Source organism: Phallusia mammillata, chromosome 1 (genome assembly GCF_965637545.1).
Source record: "Phallusia mammillata chromosome 1, kaPhaMamm4.hap1.1, whole genome shotgun sequence".
Taxonomy (NCBI): Eukaryota; Metazoa; Chordata; class Ascidiacea; order Phlebobranchia; family Ascidiidae; genus Phallusia; species Phallusia mammillata.
The window spans coordinates 32,054,086-32,077,174 of record NC_137252.1 but is presented as its reverse complement, the minus strand read 5'-3'; the positions used below and the strand labels follow the sequence as shown (position 1 = coordinate 32,077,174).

The 23,089-nt window shown below is 36.6% G+C and overlaps 2 protein-coding genes across 2 annotated transcripts; both read right to left on the bottom strand.

Moving 5' to 3' along the window:
• Positions 1–1,839: 1,839 nt before the first annotated feature.
• LOC145216464 (cytoglobin-1-like) lies at positions 1,840–5,085 on the bottom strand. The gene is made up of 4 exons (XM_080084504.1): positions 4,895–5,085; positions 3,195–3,314; positions 2,654–2,774; positions 1,840–2,178 (listed from the first exon to the last, which is right to left on the bottom strand). Exons 1-4 carry the CDS (start codon positions 4,990–4,992, stop codon positions 2,047–2,049), a joined length of 471 nt encoding a protein of 156 aa, XP_079940630.1. The 5' UTR covers positions 4,993–5,085; the 3' UTR covers positions 1,840–2,046.
• A 5,424-nt stretch (positions 5,086–10,509) lies between these two features.
• On the bottom strand, positions 10,510–22,683 carry LOC145216384 (uncharacterized). Its single transcript, XM_080084499.1, has 8 exons — positions 22,509–22,683; positions 21,453–21,575; positions 21,023–21,130; positions 19,527–19,725; positions 16,701–16,789; positions 15,270–15,326; positions 14,522–14,781; positions 10,510–12,143 (listed from the first exon to the last, which is right to left on the bottom strand). The coding sequence occupies exons 1-8, from the start codon at positions 22,639–22,641 to the stop codon at positions 11,523–11,525; spliced, it is 1,590 nt and encodes a 529-aa protein (XP_079940625.1). The 5' UTR covers positions 22,642–22,683; the 3' UTR covers positions 10,510–11,522.
• Between the last annotated feature and the right edge of the window lie 406 nt (positions 22,684–23,089).

Here is a 23,089-nt window from a genome sequence, read left to right as displayed (position 1 = left end):
CTAAGCTATATTTGTCATTGATTTGGTTTATAGGGTATAAAATACGCGAGTTTAAAACGAAAAGTAGGAGGCCTTTCAATTTGTAGGTAAACGTATAAGCTTTCGAACACCCAACTTTCGAATTTAGCTGATTTTGTTTTGCATCACGTTCAACGATATTGTCAGGTTGATGCTTAACTGTTATTTAATGTCTGCTTACTCAATCGATTAGTGGAGGGTATCACTTAACTCCCATCTCAACAGTTAAATTGAATGGAAACTGTATTTAGGGCAAGTTAATGCAGAAATTCACCGAAAGTCGACTTCCTAACTTGCAACTGGAAACAGTCGATCATTCTCATATCTATAATAATCATTTATTCAATGTCAGTCTGCAATTTGTCATTATGGACTGCGGCTTTATGCTACTGAGAAAGAGTTTTTAAAACACCGCAAACAAGTTTTTTCACATTTTCTTGTTTTGGCAATAACTGTTTGAGCCCAGTTTTTATTATAACTAGCCAACAATCTGTTCTTATTCCTATACTGGAAGCTTGGTTGTTACATGTTTATACTCTATATCAGGGATGGCGAACCTTTTTAGTTGAATGGGTCAAACATGATATTAAAATTCGGAAAGAAAACAAAGTGGGTCACATATTTTATTACATGTCAATGCTAAGATGCTTGTTGCTGCATCATTCTGCAAGTCTTGCAATCCTAGGTAGTTTTCAGTTTATTACGCGCAGCAGTCCTATCTGAGCTGAGACGATTCCTGGCACTCGATTTTATGAAATTCATGTGTGAAAACAAAGATTCGCATAAATATGTGGAACCGACCAGCATCAACAAAGGTACAACAAATCGTTTACGTTTAAATAAACATTTCTGTTGCCTCACAATTGACTCAACAATCTGTATTTTAAGACATTAGGAAGTCTAAAGTTAACTGTTGTGTTGCTTTTTAATCTTGGAAGTCTGCTAACCCTACCTATAGTAATCAGTATAAATTTATGAAACTACAAGTGGGTCACGGGAATTCACGTGGTGGGTCACTTTGTGACCCGCGGGTCAGTGGTTCGCCATCCCTGCTCTATATGGTACACTGTTCCGAGGGCACTGCTGATGTCAAACTGTCTCCAAATAAGTTATTTTCACGGAGTTCAAACCCAGGACGCTCCCCAATCAGATTTTTTGTATCTGTAGCCTATGGGTCAGGCGCCTTGGACCGTTCGGCCAAGTTCCTGCCTTGAATATATTTTACGGGGTTCGAATCCCGATCAGGGTTTGATTGTCTGTATATGGGTCAGGCGCGCCGGACAATCCGCCAAGTTCCTGCCCCTACTATTTTAATTTGTTATTTGCTCTGTGTTGCCACCTACCGTTGGTTTTTGCAAGTTTGATATGACCTGTAGGTGTCCGTCGTAAGCTTAAAAGTTCGGTTGGTTGCGAACTAAGTTGAAGTCATTTCACACGTCTTCCCTTTGCCATACCCAATTTGGTTAAGCCCAGCTCATGTAATAACGTTGCTTGTGTGTTGTTTGGTCGATTTAAAACCCACCGGTTTAATTTAGTGCTTTTAAAAATAAGCTTGCGGTTTCATAGAGCCAAAATTAAATATCATTTAAATATTTTTTCTTCCCTTTTATACATCGTTATTTTAATTTTCTTCTCTTTGCTACAGTCACCATGAATGGTGGGTTGTAATTTTGATAAATTAAATTGGCAACTGCAACAGTTTAAAATCTTGCGAACAGTCTCCGAATCACCTTCAAATTCCTTCTCTGGCCATATTTTTTTTTTGAAACTGTATGGTATGGACTTATCCAACCCATATTAAAAACCACAATACACTCAAAGTTTGTTTTTACGTCTGTAAATTTTGTTAGTCATCAGACATCGGTGAAAAACAAACAATAAAACACATAAATAAATAACGAACCGCCGTATGTGGCAATGGCACGGCTATTGTAAGGCACGCAAAGTCGGAAATAGTTAGTTTACCACAACATCTTTTAAGGTGCAGTCACGAAAAAGTAAAAACATGAACGGGTGTGAATCTAAAGCTCAGACGTCCATGGCATTAATGATTCCGGTCCTAATTACTCCGTAAAATTTGATCCAGGCCTGAATGATGGGAGAGTTCGATGTGATTTTAAGATTTTCGCCGATAACTGCAAGCATAACTGGAGCAAGGTACTGTAACAAAAAAAAACATTTTTAGTAATTGTTTAAAAAATGAACACAGCAAGAAATAGCCTAAAAATCATAGTTAAAATTTACTTGTTTTTTAGCTGATCATATTAAAGCCTTGGTTTTTCCTGTTTTATAACTTATTTAACCTGACAGTTTCAGCACACGAAACTTAAGGTTTGTACTGGTGCTTACACATAACAGAAAAAAACGTTACTCGACTGGAAAGCACTTTTTAAGTAGAGCAACTATGAGGGTTTCAAAAAATGTCATTGAGTGATTGAAATTTTAAAATGAAGATCAAAAAAAGTTTTTTAGCACTGGCCTCTATGCAACTGTATTTTACATGAACTTTTTGATGTTTGACTTTTATACAGTTTCGGAAATAAAACTCATTACCATCGGTAATTACCATTTTTTGATGGGAGAATGTCACAGCCTAGTCTTTTTTGTTGTTTTGGTTTTTGATGGTTCAACTCACCTCAAAGTATTCAGGCTCCACGTTGTGCTGGGCGTGAATCTCACCAAGCTCTGTAAGTTTTGCTTGCATCTCATCTGGTTGCTCAATAAATTTCACCAGCTTTGAGATAGATGTTGCCACTCTGCACATAGTAACATATGTGAGTTGCTAGAAACGTCAGGTCAATGCGCACCACCCTGGTCACATGTCCTAACATTGCGACAAAATCTACTATACTGTGAAACTACAATTACGACATTTTGGTGAACATGCTTCATGTTGTAGGGGTTTGTGACTTGTAATTTAAAGCTATGTAAAATTTGTTTGTTTTAATATTGACAAATGTTTTGACAAACAAATACGCTTTTTTGTGGAATGCTTTTAGGTTGTTATCGAAAAAAGCTATTAGTTCAAATAAACTGTTTTATTAAAAAGGATGTTAGAAACATATCTTTCGAAGTTGGTTGTATTCTAGCGAATCATTTCTTATTAATATGTACGTAGTGCTAGCGTAATAGACATAGTAGTTGTTAAAAGGTACACAGGTTTTAGATTAAATTACCGGGTTGCGTGGTTTTTCATGGTCGGATTGTCCCGCAATTGATCCACGCTCAATTGTTCATCTTCGGGAAAGTCAATCTTGTAGAACATGCTTCTCAGAAATGGGGCGTCGTTGAATAACCTGCAGGTGGCGTTAGAGGGTTAGTTTTTTATGAATTTCAAGTGCAGCGCAAGTGCAAACATCTGCCAGTTGTTTTTGTTTGTTTTTCTGTCTAGTTGATGGCTCTTTGGCACTGAACTGCCGTTATTGAACCAAACAGCCTGTTACTTAAGCTCAAAATTGTTCTTTTATTAAATTATTAACTTCACTCATTTTTCGGAACCGCTTTTTTGGTTGATTTTACTGTTTTGTTGTGTTTTGAATGAGCAATTCCTAGACCCAAAATTCATTGATGTGACTTTTGAAACAGGTGCATTACAGTTAAACCCTGTGTGTCGCGCAATCAGACCAGATAGAACAGGACATAATCTACAACCGAACCTAAATGAGACAACCCTGTTATTTGCACAAGATTAACGTCGTTCGCTTTGCCCTTGTAAGTGATATTGGTTGTTGCGTAACAAGGTTAACCTTCAACAAGCCATGTTTTGTAATTCCAATGTCAAAACCCTGAAACTTTCCATCGCGCGGTCTTTGCTCCGTTGTGGTTTTTCGCTCTAACCAGTTTACTTATTAACTTCCACGCTTTTGAATAAATTGGCTTTTGGTCGAATTAGGGATGAACTCTTTACCCCTTTTCTGGTTATAGCACATGAGATTATTTTACAAGGTTTTGGCTTCATGTATAAGAATTCTGAGTTACATTTAAGAATTATTTTATTACTATCAAGTTAAAAAAGATTGTAAACAGATTGTGTAAACAAAAAACAGCTCAAATGCTGTAAAATGTATCGTTTCAGCTTAATACCATTAAAGAATTTTAAAATGATTGTGTTGATATTCCTATTCGGTTTTTCAGTTTCCATTTTGGACACTTTTTTCCAAATTTTTTTATGTTGGCTGGTTTTCCTTTGTAAACAATACCAAATATTAGTTCGGTTTGCCTTTAACCTCTTCAGCAACAGACGTTTCAAGTCCCACGTTGAGGTAAACCAGGCTGTTCAGATAACGCTGTTTGCTAAGTGATACCCATGAGGGTATACGTGGTGATGTGCGTTTTACCAGTGTTGGTAACATGACCATGCACGTTTAGTTTGTTTGTGTATTAATCGGTTCAGGAAGTTTTCATTGCTGGTTTGGTTTCTTGCGGAAACGCTAGCCTTGTAAGGGATGTCGGTGACATGTTAAGTGATTGATAGTTTCGTTGTTTGTTGTGCCGCCCTACATTGCAACCTTTGTGCTTTGGTTTTAATGAAATGCGAACAGTGTTTTACACATGACTACTTGATTTAAAGCCAGAAGACATATTCTCGAACAACAGTACATGATGCTGGAGATAAACGTAACGCAATTCGAGGATCATTTGCTACTATCATCCAAATGTGATAGGATCATATTTTTGCTGCTATATAATCCTACGCCTCAAAACAATGCCACATCCAAACCGGCGATAAATCTTACCGATTCTAACTTAAATGATAAACAGATATAACATGTGCAAATAAAAGTAGTTGTCAAGCATTAAACTAGGTTAAAAACAACTAATTCATAGCTTGAATCATACACAAAACCAGCCAACGCTGTCAATTAGAAAAACTCACCTTTGAAATATCAGGAGTCCAACTTCCTGCATCCCCAACTTCTTCAGCTCTCCCCAGCTATCACGAATCAGCTCAACTTGATCTTCAGTGAATTTCATGATTGTTTGTATTTAGGAATTAGCTTTACGATTTCTAAGATTCGTTGAATTTCTAAACAGACGAAAATCGAATGTTTTTTGGAGTCTCCTATATTTCAGTAGATTTTTATGAAATTTTTTTTTAGTTAATCGTCCTTAAAATTATCAGAAATATATGTGCTTTGCCTTAAAAGCACCACCGGTATCTTATTCCACAAGAACTTATAAGCAAATTCTGTACTTAATTTCTACTGTTTGCCAGGCATTAAATATACAGCTTCACAGTAACTATATGGTCGGCTTTCTTGCTATTCATGACTGACAAATGGCAAACATTTAACAAAACTAAAACCAATGCGCTTTTGAGTGCAATAATATACGGACAGGCTGATCACAAAAGTACAGTACTTGTCTAGATGTTTGCTGGAATTTTATAACTCAGTTCTGGAAAACATCTTTAAATCATTGTTCAAACAATCGCCGCTTCAGGTGGACAAGCGGTCAAATAATACCAATTGTTTGCTCACAACCAATATGTAAACAAAAATACTTCAAACTTGCTAGGTTTTCTAACAAGCAACGTATGTTTGTAAATCGCTCATTAAGAAGTGACAGTAACTGGAAAATTCTTGTCCACACAAGCCTGGGTTAGGTCGATTAAAACGCGATTTAAAATGATTAACCTACTAGAAACTACTTTCATTTCGTTTGCTGTTAAAACTTGATTTATTCAGGCCTGAGTTTAGAATTTTTTTTGCATAGTAACTTTTAGTATTTTTTCGCCTTAGAAACGCTTGTTGAGAACAGTTGCTATTTCAATTATGATGCATTTTGGGATATTGCAAACAACTAAGTGACCTTAAATGGCGCAAAAATCGTATCCCACCAATATAGAAACAAGAAAATGACCCACACTAAGCTGTAATATACACATTTGCAAAACATAATATCAAATAAATAGCAGCATGCATGCGTATCCAACAAAAAGTTGCTTTATGCATATTTTACTGCCCTAATTTTAAAGCAGCACATTTCTTCAAAAACAAGCATACGCAAAATTTCTTGTAGCATATTGCGTTTTATTTCGAAGCCCAGAAATTAGGTTACGTTGCACAAATCCAGTTTAGCTTCTCTAACAGCCATATGTCGCTCTATTTAAGCCTTCATGTCGCCTTTTTCCTACACTGGCGCCGGTATTCACACCCACAAACCACCCCAGTATGCCCTCTGTGACGTAACGATGCCGGTACTGTGTGACGACGTGTTGGAAAGCAAACATTGGTGGAAAATTTAGCTTGTGCAAACCTAATGTGTGAATGGGAGTTCGAATTGAGGGTTAAGGGGCTGGTATTAGGGTCATGCACTTTGTGTGAACTATGGCTTGACATATTTTTTTATGGTAAAAAGGTTTATTTTTCTCATAAATTTACATATTTTTTCAACCTATAATTAGATTTTTCTATTTCGTTTTTTTTCTGTAGCTACAAATCAAAGGTAAAATTTATTAAGTATCAATTTTGTCTAACTAGCTGTCTGGTTGAAAAGTATAATCGCACCTTCGAAAAGCAAAAAAAAAACATGTCATATATGTTTATAAGAGCTTCATTTTTATCCAAAGATTTTAATTTTATTTTCAAGGTACAAAAAAATACAAATATGTCCTATGTTGAGTTAATATGAAATGTGACTTTTGCTGACGTCAAAGAATGGGCATTGTTGTCGAGATAATAGCGCACGTACTGAAAATGACTAAACGATTACGAAACCTAATCTACAAGGATGAGTTCCGGCTGCTTAATCAGCTGGTTTGTCACGTAGACAAATACTTAGCTCATGCTTTTGTGGCGTCACAATGCCCTAAAGGCCTTGTGAACGTGCAATGGACATGTGGTCAACTTAAAACTAACAATCACATTTGGAAACCAATGTGACTTTGTCATTGCCATATTTGCGGTTGCTTTGGTACAACGACTAGATCGTGGATTTGAACTTACTGGTCGAATACGTACATAAGACCAGTGGTGGGATTGGTTATGGCTTTTTATTATAGTTTACCATAGTTTGTTGCAGTTGCTAAAGAAAAAACTTTCCAGAATTTTTAAACGAATTCTGATATATCTGATAACATTTCGTGTGACCTGACAAGCGGAAGTCTTTCACCTTGTTAATGATGCGCTGTTATCTCCAGGGATGTGACGATATTCCGCTTTGCTACTTGACCTTCACGCTATGGTTGTTTATTGGCAATGTTGTTAGGCCACTTTTAAACCAATTGCAAGTTATCTTAAGCTGTTCACTTTTATTTTTCCGTTTCATCTGTATGCTTGATGTTCAAAAACATCTCTCTTTGCTGTAATATCATTTCAATGTGGTTTTAATAACATTCAAGTGTTCCAAAACTTGGAATCTTGACGTTGTTTGATGACTAATTCCATTAGGACCTTAAAATACCCAAACACAGAAGCGCAAAACAAAATAAGGGCAAAAATACTTTAGGAATTAAAAACACAACTTTGTGATGCCATGAAGTAACGTTTGTCTCGTGTTTCTGAAACCTAATATCTCTGTTTGCCGGTACCAAGGGGGTGTGCCCTACTATTGCGTCACCCGGATCCTCGTGCTCTCGCATGACGCAACAATTGCGAAACCGCCGCGTCATTGTGACATCACAGTTCGCGAAGAGGGTTGGCGTGTGAAGGCTGCGGTATGTTCAACTTTACCTTGTTGTGGCTATACTTGCTAGCTGCCAAGAACATTGTAGGTTTTGTTGGTGTTATGGCAAGTTATAATGAATTGAATTAATGAAAGCTGCTTTTTTGTATTGCTAATAAACACGAAAAAAACCTTAAACCTGAAAATATATTACCCGTGAAAAAACGGTATAATGTGCACTGTTTTTGCAGAGCGACATTTAGAGAATATTTTTGGTTTTCAGGAGGAAAACGAGTACATCGTAAAAAGTAAGAATGCTTTGAAGCTGTAAGTCCCAAAGTGATTTATTACAATCCTGCGACTCTTGGAGCTATTATAGCCAAATTGGGTTGAAATTGACCCAGTCGTGAACGCAAGAGAAAAAATATGGCCATAAACCTAAAATCAATAACCTTCAAACAGCACTTGAGCTGTGAGAGTCATTTACTGAAAAACCAAGCCTGTACCACCTGAATGTACTTTGGTTGAACCGCGGCCTCAACGCGTTCTTTGTGTTTGAGTTCTAGTAATATTTGCCAAGGGCTGCTGCGTCACCCTTCCATTGCGCAACCCGTGACGCAATGATTGCGAAACAACAGCGTAGTTGTGACGACATAAGGGGTGTGTCAATAGTCTAGCCATCTTTTTCCGTTTCCACTGAACCCTGTACCTTTGTGGTTTAATGACTTGGCGCGAAAAGGAACCTTTTGTAGCTTGGCCGCACGTACGCCATGAGTATATTTGTTCTATTTTGCTGAGTGTGCGGGTTTGGAGGTTAATTTATTGGGTAGTATGTCGGCAAAAGTACGACACTCGTTAACTGTGGAGTGATGCTTGAATTTGTTTGTTACGTTTTGGGGGTTTCAATTTTTGGTTTGTCAACATTTTTTTAATGTAGTGTCCATTCTTTAGCACATATTTGTAGTTTTTCAGTTAAAAACAGTAACAATCGGTAGACCACACTTTTGGATTACGACACGAAGTCATTTCAATGTCTAAAATATAATTGTAAAGAAAACAATGGCCCATCAAAACACCTAAAAAACGGCATGCTGTATTGTCAAGCGTTTTGGCAAATGCTTATGCCTGATCAGCAAATTAAAAATGCCAATTTGGCATCTATTTGGGTTTTTACATTCCCCACGGATTTATGTAGGACCGAAAAATGGTAAAATTTCGCAAGACTCTTTCTCGCTGTTCTACTAGACATTTCGACTGTATCCTTACTACTGCAAGTCAGTAAGGCAAATTTGTCAGTGTTACTCTTGACTGATGGATTGTTTTTCAGGTTTTTTTTCAACGGTCAGCTCGACCTGTTGATCTCTTTGCCCAAGTCAGTCTTATCGCTATGACAACAGTGGTGACGTCAAACCGCTTAACCCCAATCGTTGTTGGTTTTGTCTGGCTTGTTGCTAAGTTGTTCGTGGCGTATAGCGGTCTACGTGGTGTGTGCGTTGGTTAGTTGGGAACTGTTGGCTTTGTGTGTTTAAGCTTCATCGTGAATCGCTCTGCAGTCTACACTTTACACTTCTCGAGTCTTGCAACGGTAACTCTGAAAAGACCAATTGCTGAAAGTCGAGGCACAAATTGAAAATAATATCCATAAAAAACGTTTTTATTGCCCGGGTGGGGGTTTGCTACACAATTGAAACCGTCTATAATGTGGCGTACAACATTTTGGCTGTACTCAACCCCCTATTATAGGTTCGTATTACACTAGCAGTCGCCAATGTGTCCGCTGACCATAAAGTCTAGCAGCTGGGCATAGCCTATACTTCTAAACTGGGTTTGCAATATAAAATCCTGATGTTTCTATCTAAAAATAGACTCTTTTCGACATGTATCAAAAGCCTAATGTCTAGAAAATAGGTTTAATTAAGGTTCGGTTACCAATGCATATACATACATTTTAACACACATGTGCATGGCCGCAGGTTTGTGCATCATTGGGTTTAGTATTGTAAACCAGGGCTCCGCAAATAGTGGGTCGTGACCCAAATTTGGGTCGCTAGACCTTTCAGTCTGGGTCGCGAAATATTTTACATTTTCCTTTAATATAAGCATCGCATCTATAGTTTATTTAAATGAACTTCAGATTTTTTCAACCTCCTAATTATGTTTGCATTGTAACATATGCAGGGTTGCCATCGACATGGACCACAAAATAAGGACCACCGAAAAATGATTTTTTTATATGAAACGAAACAACGGTTTTTGAACAAATCTTTGCTTTTTATACGAGCTACATATCGCATGCCATATTTTTTGCCAGAAACAACCTGTTCGAGCAACTCCTTGTTCGTAGAAAATACTTAGTGCATCTCACGACAGCTCAGGTCTAGGTTAACTTTTACTTGTAGAAGGGATTTGTCTTATAATAGTTGAAAATAAGTCAAAATCAGGACAATTCTCAAAAATAAGGACAATACACTTTTATAAGACATTGCCCTTCAAAAAAAGGACAAATCTCAGAAATAAGGACGGTATGGCAACCCTGGACATATGACCACGTAACTGTTCAATGCAGTCTATGTAACAATGCAATAAGTGCTTAGGTCGCGAGAATTTGCAGCATTTTTTTAGGGTCGCACCAAAAAATATTTGCGGACCCCTGTTGTAAACGATCAAGTTCGAACATGCAATGTATTCATGTTTATTATCATGAAAAAACGTTATTCGTGTTTTAAAGTTATTTCGATTTAGGCTTTGTTTTAAGTCGATTGCTTGAAAATACTTACTTCGTAAAGTAATCCATCTTTGAACGCTATTGCTCACTAAAAATAGTAACACCGTTTCTATGTAACTAATAATTTGATTTTTTCTATGTTTGAAAAAACTTTTCAGAAATATCGTTTGCTTAATTTATTATAACAGTACAAACACTATTCAATCAACAATAATAATATGATAGTGACGTAACAATATTGTTTGTGCTGCATTTGTGACGAAAAAATGGCAGTTTCTCGACTTTACAAAAATTTTACAAAGCTTTCAAAATTTTTAAAACGAACAAAAAACTAAAAAAGTTACAAAACCCTCGAAGTACTACGTCACTGGGGTATTCTTGCAGCGCCACCAAGTGTGTAAAAAATAAACTTTCGTAACAAGGGACAAATATGCTTGGATAATTTTTTAACATTAGTGAACCCAAATTTTTGTGTAATAAACTGAGGCCCAGTAGTTTGTAAACAAGTATTGCAAAAGTATGTTGTTTTCAGAAGTAAGTTTTGCGCAAAAATGTAAATATATTTCTGTCACCTTTCGTCCAATAATATTTTTGTTCAAGACAATCGACTTTGTTCCACATTCCATAGTGACGTCACAAATAAAAACGTCTCTCAAAACGCTAAAGACCATTGGCAGCGTTGCACAAGTGAACTGCATTCATAAAAACGAACAAGCAACAAACTATGACGTAACAGCTGCGTCACAAGTGTGACGTATTCGGAAGGGCTAGGATGAGCAGAAAAAAAGTACTTTATGACGTCACAAGAGCTAGTTTGTTGAAGTCACAAGCAGGGAAGTGGATTGCAACGTTTCGACAAATTTTTTTCCGCAAAAACTGTGACAGATCAATGGCTATTATCACGTAATAATAGGTCGAATGAGAATTTAGGAACTGTTTGGCACTTGTTACCCAACAATGGCAATTTTTACATCACAGTTGGCGCTGTACACAAGTAATGGAATTCGCAAACCAAGGCTAAAATTTCAATTGGAAGTGAAAATTTCGATGTGCTGCGGTTATCTGAAAAGATTACATCCACGAGGATTCGGTACCCTGGCCTTGTTACCATTGCAACCACGCGGCACCTTCCAACTATTGTGTGTGACATTGCACGCGCAACAACACTTTGCTATTACACCTCGTTAGCGCCGTTAGTGGCGGGTGCCGAAGCCTGTGGACGCTCGCCAGATGTCCTACCAGAGCTCGTTCTTCGATTCTGCACCGCTTTGATTCTCCGCGCATGCGCAGCGACCGCCTCGCCGTGCGACCGCGGTTTATTACTTGCCGCTCGATTGTTCTCCGCTAGCAACCGCTGGGTGTCGCTCTCCTGTCCTTGACGACGCCCGGACGCTTGAAGACGGGGTGACCGCTTAAACCTTTTCGAACCCTGGCCCCCGCCTGCCCCAGCTCGACCCCCACGACTCGAACTGCTTGAATTGTTACTACTTCCGCGTCCACTTCCGGATGTGCGTGAGAAGCGCTCGATATTCTCACGGTCCGGTTCCGGGTTCGAAGGTCGATTTCCGCGTTGACTTCGTCGTTGTTGGGCGTTGTCAACGTAACTGGGTCCAGGGGGTTCCTGGGTCCCGCTGTACCCCGCACCACTGCTCAGACCCTGTATGAGATCGTTTTGGACGCCGCCGGACGCCGGTTGGTTCCGGTTCGACACGAAAGCCCCACTTCCGGTTCTTACAACCTTGTGTTTGTCGGTCACCGGTTCACCCACACCGAGTTCCACACATTCGAAGTATGTCTGTAAGATAAAAGGTAGAAAACAAATTAAGACTGATTGGAAGTTTGGTGTTTGCTTAGTTAAAGATTTGTTTAGAGGTTATATACATGACAGTATTTACACAATGTGGTTTAAACTAGTGATGTACCGAGTCGGCGAAATTTCGATTCGGCCGAATGTACCGAATCATTTATGACGTCACGCAAAGTCGTATCTTACGCGTTTGACATGAAAGCAGAAGTTTATCTACCAGACAATTAGTGCAGAATGGTTGTGTTTCGTCCGTATTTTAGTTCTGCGGGGTTTAACATTGTCCCAAGCACGATTGCCAACCCGACAATGGAAAACTGATTTTTTGTCTGCAGTGGGAAAAGCGTCAATATCTAAAAAAAATATAATAATTCCCGCGATTTTCGTTGGTACTGAGAAGAAAGGACACGTTTAACGCTTTGAATGGGTGCTAGTAAAAGTGTCGGTTTCGGCCGAAACCGAATCTTTGCAAAAATGGACGATTCGGCCGAATGAATTCGGCAAACTGAATATTCGGTACATCTCCAGTTTAAACCTTTACTTGTTGGACAGTTGACTCGAAAACCCATGTTTTTTCGGCGGTCTTGCTGTTTTAACTAACTATTCAAGATGACAATGTCATGAAGTGACACGAACTTGATTTGTTGCGAGTAGCTCGCTTATTGTAACATCACTTGGTGGAATGATTGTACATTGCTATGTGTGTTTTACATTGATTTGGTAAAGTACAAAGACCTAAGATAGGCTAACAAGTTGGCCTGAAACGACATTGAAATAACATAGAAGGGCAGCATTTTGGCACTGTACTGTAAGAGTGATTAACAAAACAATCTGTTGAGCACCAAAGTCTATGACCAAATGACATTTATGCAGAGGTGTGTCAGACGGAAAAACGTCATATTTCATAAAAAGCATATGGCCAAAACGCCGACTCAAAAACTATTTTAGTTGCTTGCCAAGATTATAATCTATAGGCAAGTTTTGAGGAATTGCAAGAACATACAGGCTATTACTTCGAAGTAAAGCTTTCCAATTGACATTTATTGTTGCCAACGTCAGGTAATTAAACCAATCATGGTCAATAAAACTTGCTTGTCGCATATGACAGAATGTCTTATTTCTTCATAAACGATTAAAATGGAAAAACAACTCGATTTGATTAAACCACTCGTTAGGTTTAATGTTGGTTTCGTAAAAAATCAGACCCTAATTTCTGGCATAACTGAAATAACTCAATTTACCACCCACTGTACAATATTAAAATTCCAATCAAACCTAACCTCGCCCAACGCAAGCAATGCCTTATTAAACCCAAAAATCCTATCCCCTTTACACATAGTAATAGTTCCACTTAAAATGCACAGGTTCGGTGCCAAGCCTTGTAGCCTGTATTTGGTTTCCATATTAACCGCACGTATCTGTGCTCAGTCTAATTGAGGTGGCGATTTAATCGGATCAAGGCCAGCTACAAACCGAATACGACTGAGATTAAATACTCAACGGTACGGGAGTGTCAAATGAAAGGAATGACTAACTGCTTTTGTCGGATTGTAAACCGCGTTCAATGCATCTTGTGGTCGAAACCAACCGAAATCGATATTTTGGAAACCGAGCGCTATACATTTCATTTGTTGTGTTTTCTGTGCGGTTCATGTCATTCAATGCCAAGGTTAGTAATCCCGTTTTAACGCAACCAACCAAACAATTGGCAAATTTTTCGAAACTAAACATTTCCTAAACAACTGCGTAAACATTAAATCACAGTGGAAAGCAGCCCTGAACCCGAAAGTACAAGCAAAATTTTCTTTAAAAAGCTAGAATTTGGCGAGAAAATTTTGCATTGAATAAGCAACATTTGTAAATGTTTATAAGTTTTGTTCGTTTGTCAATTAGAGGTGAACATATATTTGCAAATCCCCAAAGGTTCTTACAAAACTTAAGAAGCAAATGCATTTATTCGAAACCTATATTTTGTGGTATTGATTGCTTTGTTAGACCGAATATGTTTTTATTGTTTGCACAACATAGTGATTGTTGTTTAAAGAGTATTTCACGATTTTCAGCAGAAATTTGGCCCATTTATTCTGTACTCTTCATGCATTTAACATTATTGTGGCTGAAATCTGAAGGAATACATCAGGGATGGGGGAACTTTTGCGGCCGTTTATGCAAAAGCAATAAGCCTTCTGTAGCCTTTATTGCAGCTAAATTCTTACATATTCTTAAAGCTTAAAGGCTGGGGACAACCTTACAAAACCATTGTCAGTGCAACCCTGTGAGGGTTTATGAACCTTTTGATGGCGTTTGTAAACAAAACGCTTCCACCCCTGTTCTATTCAATGAACTCAAAAACAAATCAATCAACTTACCGGAAGGCCATCATCGTTTTCCGTTTCCACCTGTTCATTTCTTGCCGCCTGGGGGATTTCCCGTTGGGGGACTTCCTCGATCCGGGAAACAGTTGTTGTTGGTGGGTTGCTCGGCTGAGTTGGGCGACGGCGGGAAGACGATGGCGCATGTCGGCTCTGATTGGCTTGTCTAGTGGAGCGTGACGCCTGCGATCGGGGACGGCGAGTCTCCCTCACTAGGTGAGTACGAACTTGCTTGTGTCTTCCGCGAGTAATAATAACTGCAAGAAGGTATAAAGTTATTCTATTTGAGTGAGGTTTTTTTGGCGAATTTTCGTTTGGCCCTGAGGAGATGTGTGGCCACGTTTTGTTATGGTTAAATCTCAACTACATTGTTTTATTGTTACACCATTGCTGATAAAGAAAAAAGACACCATTAAATTCTACTTTTTGTACACTTTGAAATAAAACTAATTTTGGATATATTTGTGCCCTGTACGTAATTAATACAAACATTCACATGTTTTAAAGAAAACATTACAATATTTCTAGTTCTATAATGCTTAGCTGAGCTTGTATATATCAATACGATTTATACTGCTATCGTTGGTCAAAAATGCTGACTAATAATCACATGTTATTATTACTGTTCGATTTATTGTAAGCCTACGTCTTATAGTGACTGACGTAGGCGGACAGATGACGACATATGTGTCAGGTCAGTATTTATTGCTTAAGGCTAAAGTTTGGAGTTTTTCTTTTGACTTACCGTCTGTGTGGTCAAAGCCTTTTGAAGTGACCTTCCACTGGAGTAAAGCACCTGCGACTAAAAATACAATTGCGTTAGAGATAAAATTTAAAGGAGAACCGCAGGTCTTTTTACAAACGACAAAAGTTAAAGGAAAACCGAAGGAATTAATTTTTTCAAAGAACCATCAACTTTCAAACAAAATTGAAACCAATTGTGACAGTAAAACTGTGCTTAAAAACAGAAATCGTCCTGAACCAAAGTGTGCTCAATTGACTGATTTGAGTGTACTGAAAGCTTCAGTTTACTACAATTGTGTGGGTGTTCGATAGGGTTTATGAAGTTTTTGGATTTGCCAGTAGCACATTCCAGAGAATGATCTACATTTTGGAGGTTCTTGGTTGCTTTTCAATTAACGCGAGTTTCTTTATTAAAGAGATTCCTTGTCACTGAAGAAATCTTTCGTAAGTTCCAGCTAAAGTTAAGGGTGAACTCGTATAATGGTCGCAAACTGTCACCTTCCCTTTAAAACAAGTTTAAAAGAATAAAAGATGTTCGCATTTTTCCAATGGTTTCTGCACAGTTAATAAGCGGCCAAATAGATGCAAAAGACCTGTGGAATAATGAATGTCGTGACAAGGAAATGCAAAAAAACGACGCAATTACTTTTTCACGTTGTTCAAAAATTTCGATCGTGCTACCACTTGGCGCTGGAAAAATCGTTGAATTAGTGGTAAAGTGATTTTTTGCCAACTAAACGAACGCCTAGTCTTTATACTAATGTCCTAATTTCCCCCCATAAATTTAGGCGTTTTACATCAGCGAACCACAGTCAAACATTGTTTAAACCCCCCAAAAATCGGAATTTAATGTCCATCTTCGAATGTTACTTGCTTTCCAGCGGAAATGCGCACACAGCAGACACTGACGTCATAATTAACGTTTGTCGTTAACGTTAAAATTTCTCGCCACTGATTGACCTTTTTTGTGTCAAATTTGGTTGACCTTTAAGCAAAAGGTCGTGAGTTTGTTCGTGGTAAACACGTACGTACCATCAGTTGAACTATGATATTTAAACAGTTTTTAAAGATACTAATGTTTTGTTGACCCCGAAACTATTAGTTTATTTTAAAGGTTTCACAGAGTTAACAAGCAATTCCGTTTGTTTGACAATTGTATTTAAACTGACATTTTGGATTAGGATTCATTATATGACTTTTTCAGATCAGGCTAAGTATTTTTTGAGGTAATTGTCCCAAAAATTATAAAAAATATATTTTGTTGACAAAATGTGTAATTAAAAACTAAAGTTTGAAGTATAGTGCAGAAAAAATATTTTGATCATGGCATACTTTTAGGTAAATTTTTGGATTGGATTTTCTGGTCCCAAAACAGGTTTTGAGGTTGGCATCAACTCATAAAGATTATTGGATGTAAAAGAGTTCCACTTACTTGCAAGAATGGGCCAAACCCCCAGAATAACCCACGTATACCAGCAGACTTCCACACTATCGCCTGCCATCAATGCTTCCCAGATGTAGCTGCAAAAATATGTCTTACATAAATTATTGTGTAAAATGGTTTAATTCAATTGTTAACCCCTTTTGGGATTTTTAAGTTTAGTATGGAAATTCCTTTCTCAAAAGCATATTTTCTTGACAAAAATAGTAACTGGACAGTTTAAAACTTTAAATAGAAGATGTATTAGATGCATCCTTTACAACTCATGCAAAATGTAAAGCAAAACAACCTAGCCAAGAAAACAACCAAGAAAAACTTAGCAACCACAAAAAAAAAATTTTGCAATCACATCACAACTCATGACAGACAATTATATGAGCGTGATGAAATGACATCACTAACAGGAAATAAAGCCCAATTAACAGCAATTATCACCCTATTTTGGTTCAAAGTTTGTAGCAATTACGCCGATGCATGATAGACTAATTCATGTGCTAGACTGGTGCTCAAAAACGTTGCTCAATGATCGGTGGAAGTGTTCAACCAAGTTGTTGACATCTTTTCTATGTTTACTTAACCAACAACTGGGTTGTAATAGTTTCCTGGAAGCCAGCGCAATGTTTTCGATGTTTTGATTATGCAACCATATATTTGGTCCCCAATTATATAAAGTATTTGTTTTGTAATGTATGCAGATAAATGTTTTTTATTTGTATTCGACTAAACCATGGTCATAATGTAGCACAAAATAAGTTTAAATCAAATGGTTTTGACATTTTATTGGTTTGACATTTTATACATGTTTCGGGGGTCGTGACCCACAGGTTGCACACCGCGAGACTAAACGAAGGGGAAACTGATTGTTAGATGCAAAATTTAAAACTTTAAGCCAACATACAGTAAATTCAGAAAAGAAGAAAACGGAGTTATTTTGTACAAAACCTTAACCTAATGTCAGATAAAAAAAAAATATTTTCATAACTTTGACATTAATAGCGATCTGTATGATGTTTCATCATTGAGAGCTAAAAGCCAAACCAATGTTACAATATAAACTGGTTACCCAACTTTACATCTGTATCATATCTTTCCACACAAGTCAGACATGTGACTAGAGTGCCCTTCTCATTACCCACACCTCTATATGTCTGGAACCAACTACAGCAAACAGTGAACTGACGTAGGTTGCTATGTTTTACATTGATCAGGAGCCATTGAACTAACACCCATGAGTAACACAAAAATGAAGTGTATATTTTGTCATAACTTAGTCACTAATCTGGATCCATTTGCCACTATATGAATACAAATTGGATAATCTTGGTGTTTTTGTGGCACAAAAAAAATCAATTTCCATTTTTGTTATCATTTTGCCATTTTAAACAAAAAAATAATAATATTGAAAATGTTGCCATTCTTAAATATAGAACTTTATTTATAATACATCAGCAACTTTATAAGAATTTAAAATAATGTTCAAAAGAATTCAAAAAAGCAGAAGTTTATGAGCTGTGTTGTAAGACCATAAATGCCCAGACTGTGTCACCTTAAGCCTGTATAATAAAAATCAGTGGTTATTTATTATGCAAGCATATCATTTAGAAGAGACACCATAAAAATCAAGCTCTTTAAATCATGTGCTTTTGAAACAGTTGGTGTTGAACTGGGGTCAAGAGGGAAGGGTAAAGACTGACTCATAAATCTCCTGTAAAGAGCTTAGCCAGCACTAAGAGCCCTTACTTGTGACAATGGGAGGGGAGACATATGGCAAGGGCCAGATTATAGGCCCTTTATCACATCAAATAAATTATTTTACGCATTATTCTGGCACATATTTTGTTATGTTACAGGCGATTGTGATGTTTTGAGGTTTAAAAGCATTTTTATGCACTTGATCTTTTCTGTTTAACAATGCTGTATAAAAATAGAAAAAAATACTCTTTTTGGGCCAAACCTTGTTAAAAGTAATTTTGTAAAATTATTTTTTTTCATTTTTAAAATTTTAGCACAAAATATAATATTGTTTGACTACTTTAACTACAAGTATAAGTAATTGCTACAAGAATCCCAAACCTATTCATAACAGGTTTTAAGTATACTGTTGCGCCAAAACTTGTCAACAAAACCAAAGAATACATAATTTATTCATGACGTTTCATTTTGGCTACTCTGAAAATCGATAGAAATTCATATAAAATGTCAACATTTGTTTCATTTTCCCGCAAGTATTTCTTTCTTTAATCCCCCATTGTTTGGGACCCCTTGTTTACTTTAATTGTTTGTTGAACTGTAAAAATGTCAATAAAGACAATCCCATGGGATCGTCCCTCTTGGTTTGATCATGATTCATCCATTTACTTAGATAGTTTACAATTTATTGAGTTATTTATCACTAGGTCACTGACATTACCACAAATAGATTTTTTTCTGTGAATAAATACACCCAGTTAAAAAAGTTTAATAACAAATCGCTGGACCTGTCGTAAGTAAATAGGTAATTTGGTCAATTATAAAATCTCCTTGTTGAGATTAGATTTGGGAGCTTTAAAAACTGATTTATTGTCGAATATAACGGCACAAATTGACGTAAAAAGTGACATGCTTTATTATTCAAATGTTTTGGCAAATGCTCATGCCATCATCAGGGATATCATTTTTTGTTTGTTGTATCTCACAAAAATAAATCATTCCGATTTAGAAAGTGTATCAATCTAAGTGTAGTGTATGACAACAGACTTTGACAATAAATCTTTTTTGATTGGGTAAAACATCATAAATTTTTGGACAAGCTAAGATCCATACATATAATTTCCTCACCGTAAAAGAAGAAACTGCTCCAGAAAGTAATCTATACAGACAGCAATTAAAGCTCCACCCAGAACAGCAGTGCTAATTATAACGAAGCTCCGTTGAAATTTCAGCGTAAGTAAAGAGAAAATGATTCCAGTCCCGAACAGTATTCCAACCGGTATCCATGCTGTCGTCGGACTGTATACGGACTGCAGTGCGATAATGCCTAGAAAATAATATTAGTTTGGTTACCTCATTTTTGAAACCGGTATTTATGTTCAAAATTGTAAGATGTTTAAGCTAGCATTTACTGGGATAAAAATAAAGCTGTAAAAATATTAGATGTGGTATTGTAAACGCTGTAGAATATCTGCATATTATGTCAGAAAATATAAAGGTTATGTTAAAATCTGTAGTTAATTTCCGCTTGACAAGTATGTTTCTAGTGTTGAAACTTTGTACAATTGAGATAAGCTTATGTTCAGCAAGTCCCAATTTCTGAATTTTACACTGTTACATTGTTAGGAGTAGAGAGGAAATAATTGGGGATGTTAATTCCTTGGGGAGGATATCAAATAACTCAGACATAACAATAATGTAGGTCACCAAACTTTTTTGGCTAGAGCCAGACATATGCTAAGGTTACACAAGAAAACTTTTCAAAAGTTCAATTAACATGACATAATAACTTTAAAACTTTTTTTTTACAATCCTTCACTTTCATTTATTGGGATTGTTGATAACCCCATATGTCAATGTCAAAGCAAGAGAACAATATGCATGTTAGGATGTTCCTGTGCTAACAACATGTGTGATATCAACATGCTGCAGCGACACAAATGTTCAAACAGACATTAATAGGTACAACAGAAAAGCATAATAATAATAGATGTTGTACGTTTGTGCCATTCTTACAACATACATTAAAATCAATTCCTAGACAGAACTCTCTTTTAGTAAAACAGTAAGTTAAGACTTGCTCAAAAAATAGCACAATAGTGGTAAGCGTGTGTTGCTGAAACAGCGCAAGGCAACATGCCCACGTTTTGTGAACAATTCTGGAGCAACAAATCAGGAACAAATAAAAGGAAGTCGGCCGCTAGTGATGCAGCTTCCTGTTTACCTCAGGGTGCCATGAAACAAATTTGTGATTGGCATATTAATGAATGACGGTGATTTCCTGGAATTTGTCAAGCACTATTAAGCCAATATAACACAAAAATATAAGGAAGCTGCAAGGACTGGAACCTAAGACTTTTTGTATTTTTTTTATCTTTGAAAGTCATTTAGTAAAAGCAGTAAAGAAAGGCTAATATCTAATGGTATAATCATACATGCCTATGTTGCACTAAAACCCAACATTCTTATACACAAAAACACACTCCCTCTGCATTTTTAACATACAAAAACAAACCAAATGTAGAACTGTATACATCAATCAACATTGTTCATGCTTAACAATTGGACTGGTTTCAATTGCAGATAAAACAACATATGTTGCTTTTGTGAAAAAAGATAATTACCTGCTACTGCAATAAGAAGACCAAGAAAAAACCCTTGTAGAAATAGACCGACATATCGAACAAGCATCGTTATAAAGCCACATAATACTCCAATGCCAGCTGCAATGCCTGCAAACAACATTAAAAATTCATAAGAAGAGGCTTTTAAAATGCTTATCACAGAAAGCCTAGACCTTGTCTTGGTACTGTTGTGCCAACTGTAAAATACCCTTGTTCATTTGCTTTTCTATTTTTTTTCACCACATACACAAAGTGATTTAAAAACAACTTAGTAAAGAAAACTTACATTTTAACAGATAAAAAAGTTGCTTTGAGGCAGGTTATTTTAATTTGCTGAAGTAGTAAAAAAAATTGTCTGGAGTTTTGTATTAAGTTAAAAAGGAACCTTTTTGGTGCTTATACAATTAAGAATAGATTTTATTTAGCTTACCTGCAGCTATTTCTATTGAAAATTGTTGTTGAAAAATTCGTTCTTCACGACACATCAGAAAAACTGTGGTACCTCCAAAAATTAATCCACTTAAAAACATGACTGCACTGAAACACCGATAACCTGAAACCAAAATGAAAAAGTTATCACAAAAGCAAAACAGTTTACAGTATTACACAATTGAAAGACAGAATTTATTTTTCTGAAAAATACCCAAAATACAAAAATAATCACTATTTTAGATTTTGCCCCCCAAAAAAGTATATTTACCAAAGGTGCCAATCAATACTGTTTTTTTATGAAATAATATTTTTAGAAATCACATGTCATATTTAATTGTAATTTGTTGCACAACAATCATTAAGTGCTTGTGGTGTAGAGTCTCTGCAATAACAGATACTTTCAAAAAGAGACCTGTCAGCTTTATTACGTAGTTGGAATGTAATTAAGGTGTTCGATCAAAAATTTGCGCCCACTTGGCCCACTGGAAACCTATTGATTTTCTTGTGATCAATGCCGGCACAATAACAGTGATTAAAAAAACAATACCAGCATCCCTGTGGCTTTTCTTATTGATTTTGCAACAACTCTTTGGCCCCTCTTGATCCTTTTTAAATTTGGGAAAGTATTATGGCGGTCAAAAAAGGTCTACACGAAAAGTGCATTTGTTACATTTCTTGTAGCACAATTAAATTAGGTCTCAAAGGCCCGAATACTCGTTTAAGTGATGTAAAAGATGTATTTGTAATCTCATGGGACCTTATTTTCATTCTAACCCCCAAAAAAATTAAGAAAAAGGCATACAGTAAACCTTGGTTATAGCAGATTCGGTTAATCCAGATCTTCACCTAATTTGAGCAAAACTTGAGATGAAAATGATTTGTAATGTGGTAAGGCTTTAACTAAACTCAACATCGGTAAATGTGGATCTTCGCCTAATCCAGAAATTTTTTTGGGATCAAACTGGTCTACATTAACCAAGGTTTACAGTGGTTACATTTTAGCACTGAAACAATAAACAAAAATAAAATAAAACAACATTGTCACTTTACTTACCAAAGAAGACGTAAACCAGACCGAAGACACACAGAGTCGCACATATTCCTGCTGTCACCCCTTCATAATTTGTTGCTATTATTTGATCACATATTATTGGTTCAGTTATATTAGCCCCTATTGTACTGGTCATGTTGACTGAAACCTGGGGCTGAAGAATATGAATTATATAATTATGGCAAACAAAAAATACGACACTGTAACTTATGGGTGCACAACTGTTGCCTGCCACATTACAGTTTTATTTCACTAACGGCCGCAATTACCCCGAAAAAATGTCTATAGACTGGTATACCAGTTAGTTGTGCGCAACTGTTTAAACAAAAAATTGATAAAATTCATTCAAAGATATAAACTTACAACACAAAATTTAAAAAGTCTGGTGACAGTATTTAAGTCATGCTGGTGTATTTAATAACTACACAAGATATATTCATGATAATTGACAACTGGTTATCCTCAAATTTTAAGTGCAACTTGGCAATCATAAAATCTCATGACATTCTGACATTTCATAAGTCTTAATATTTTTCCAACAAGTTCAAGATGTTGGCTTCAAACGTCTTACAGTCCGCTATTTT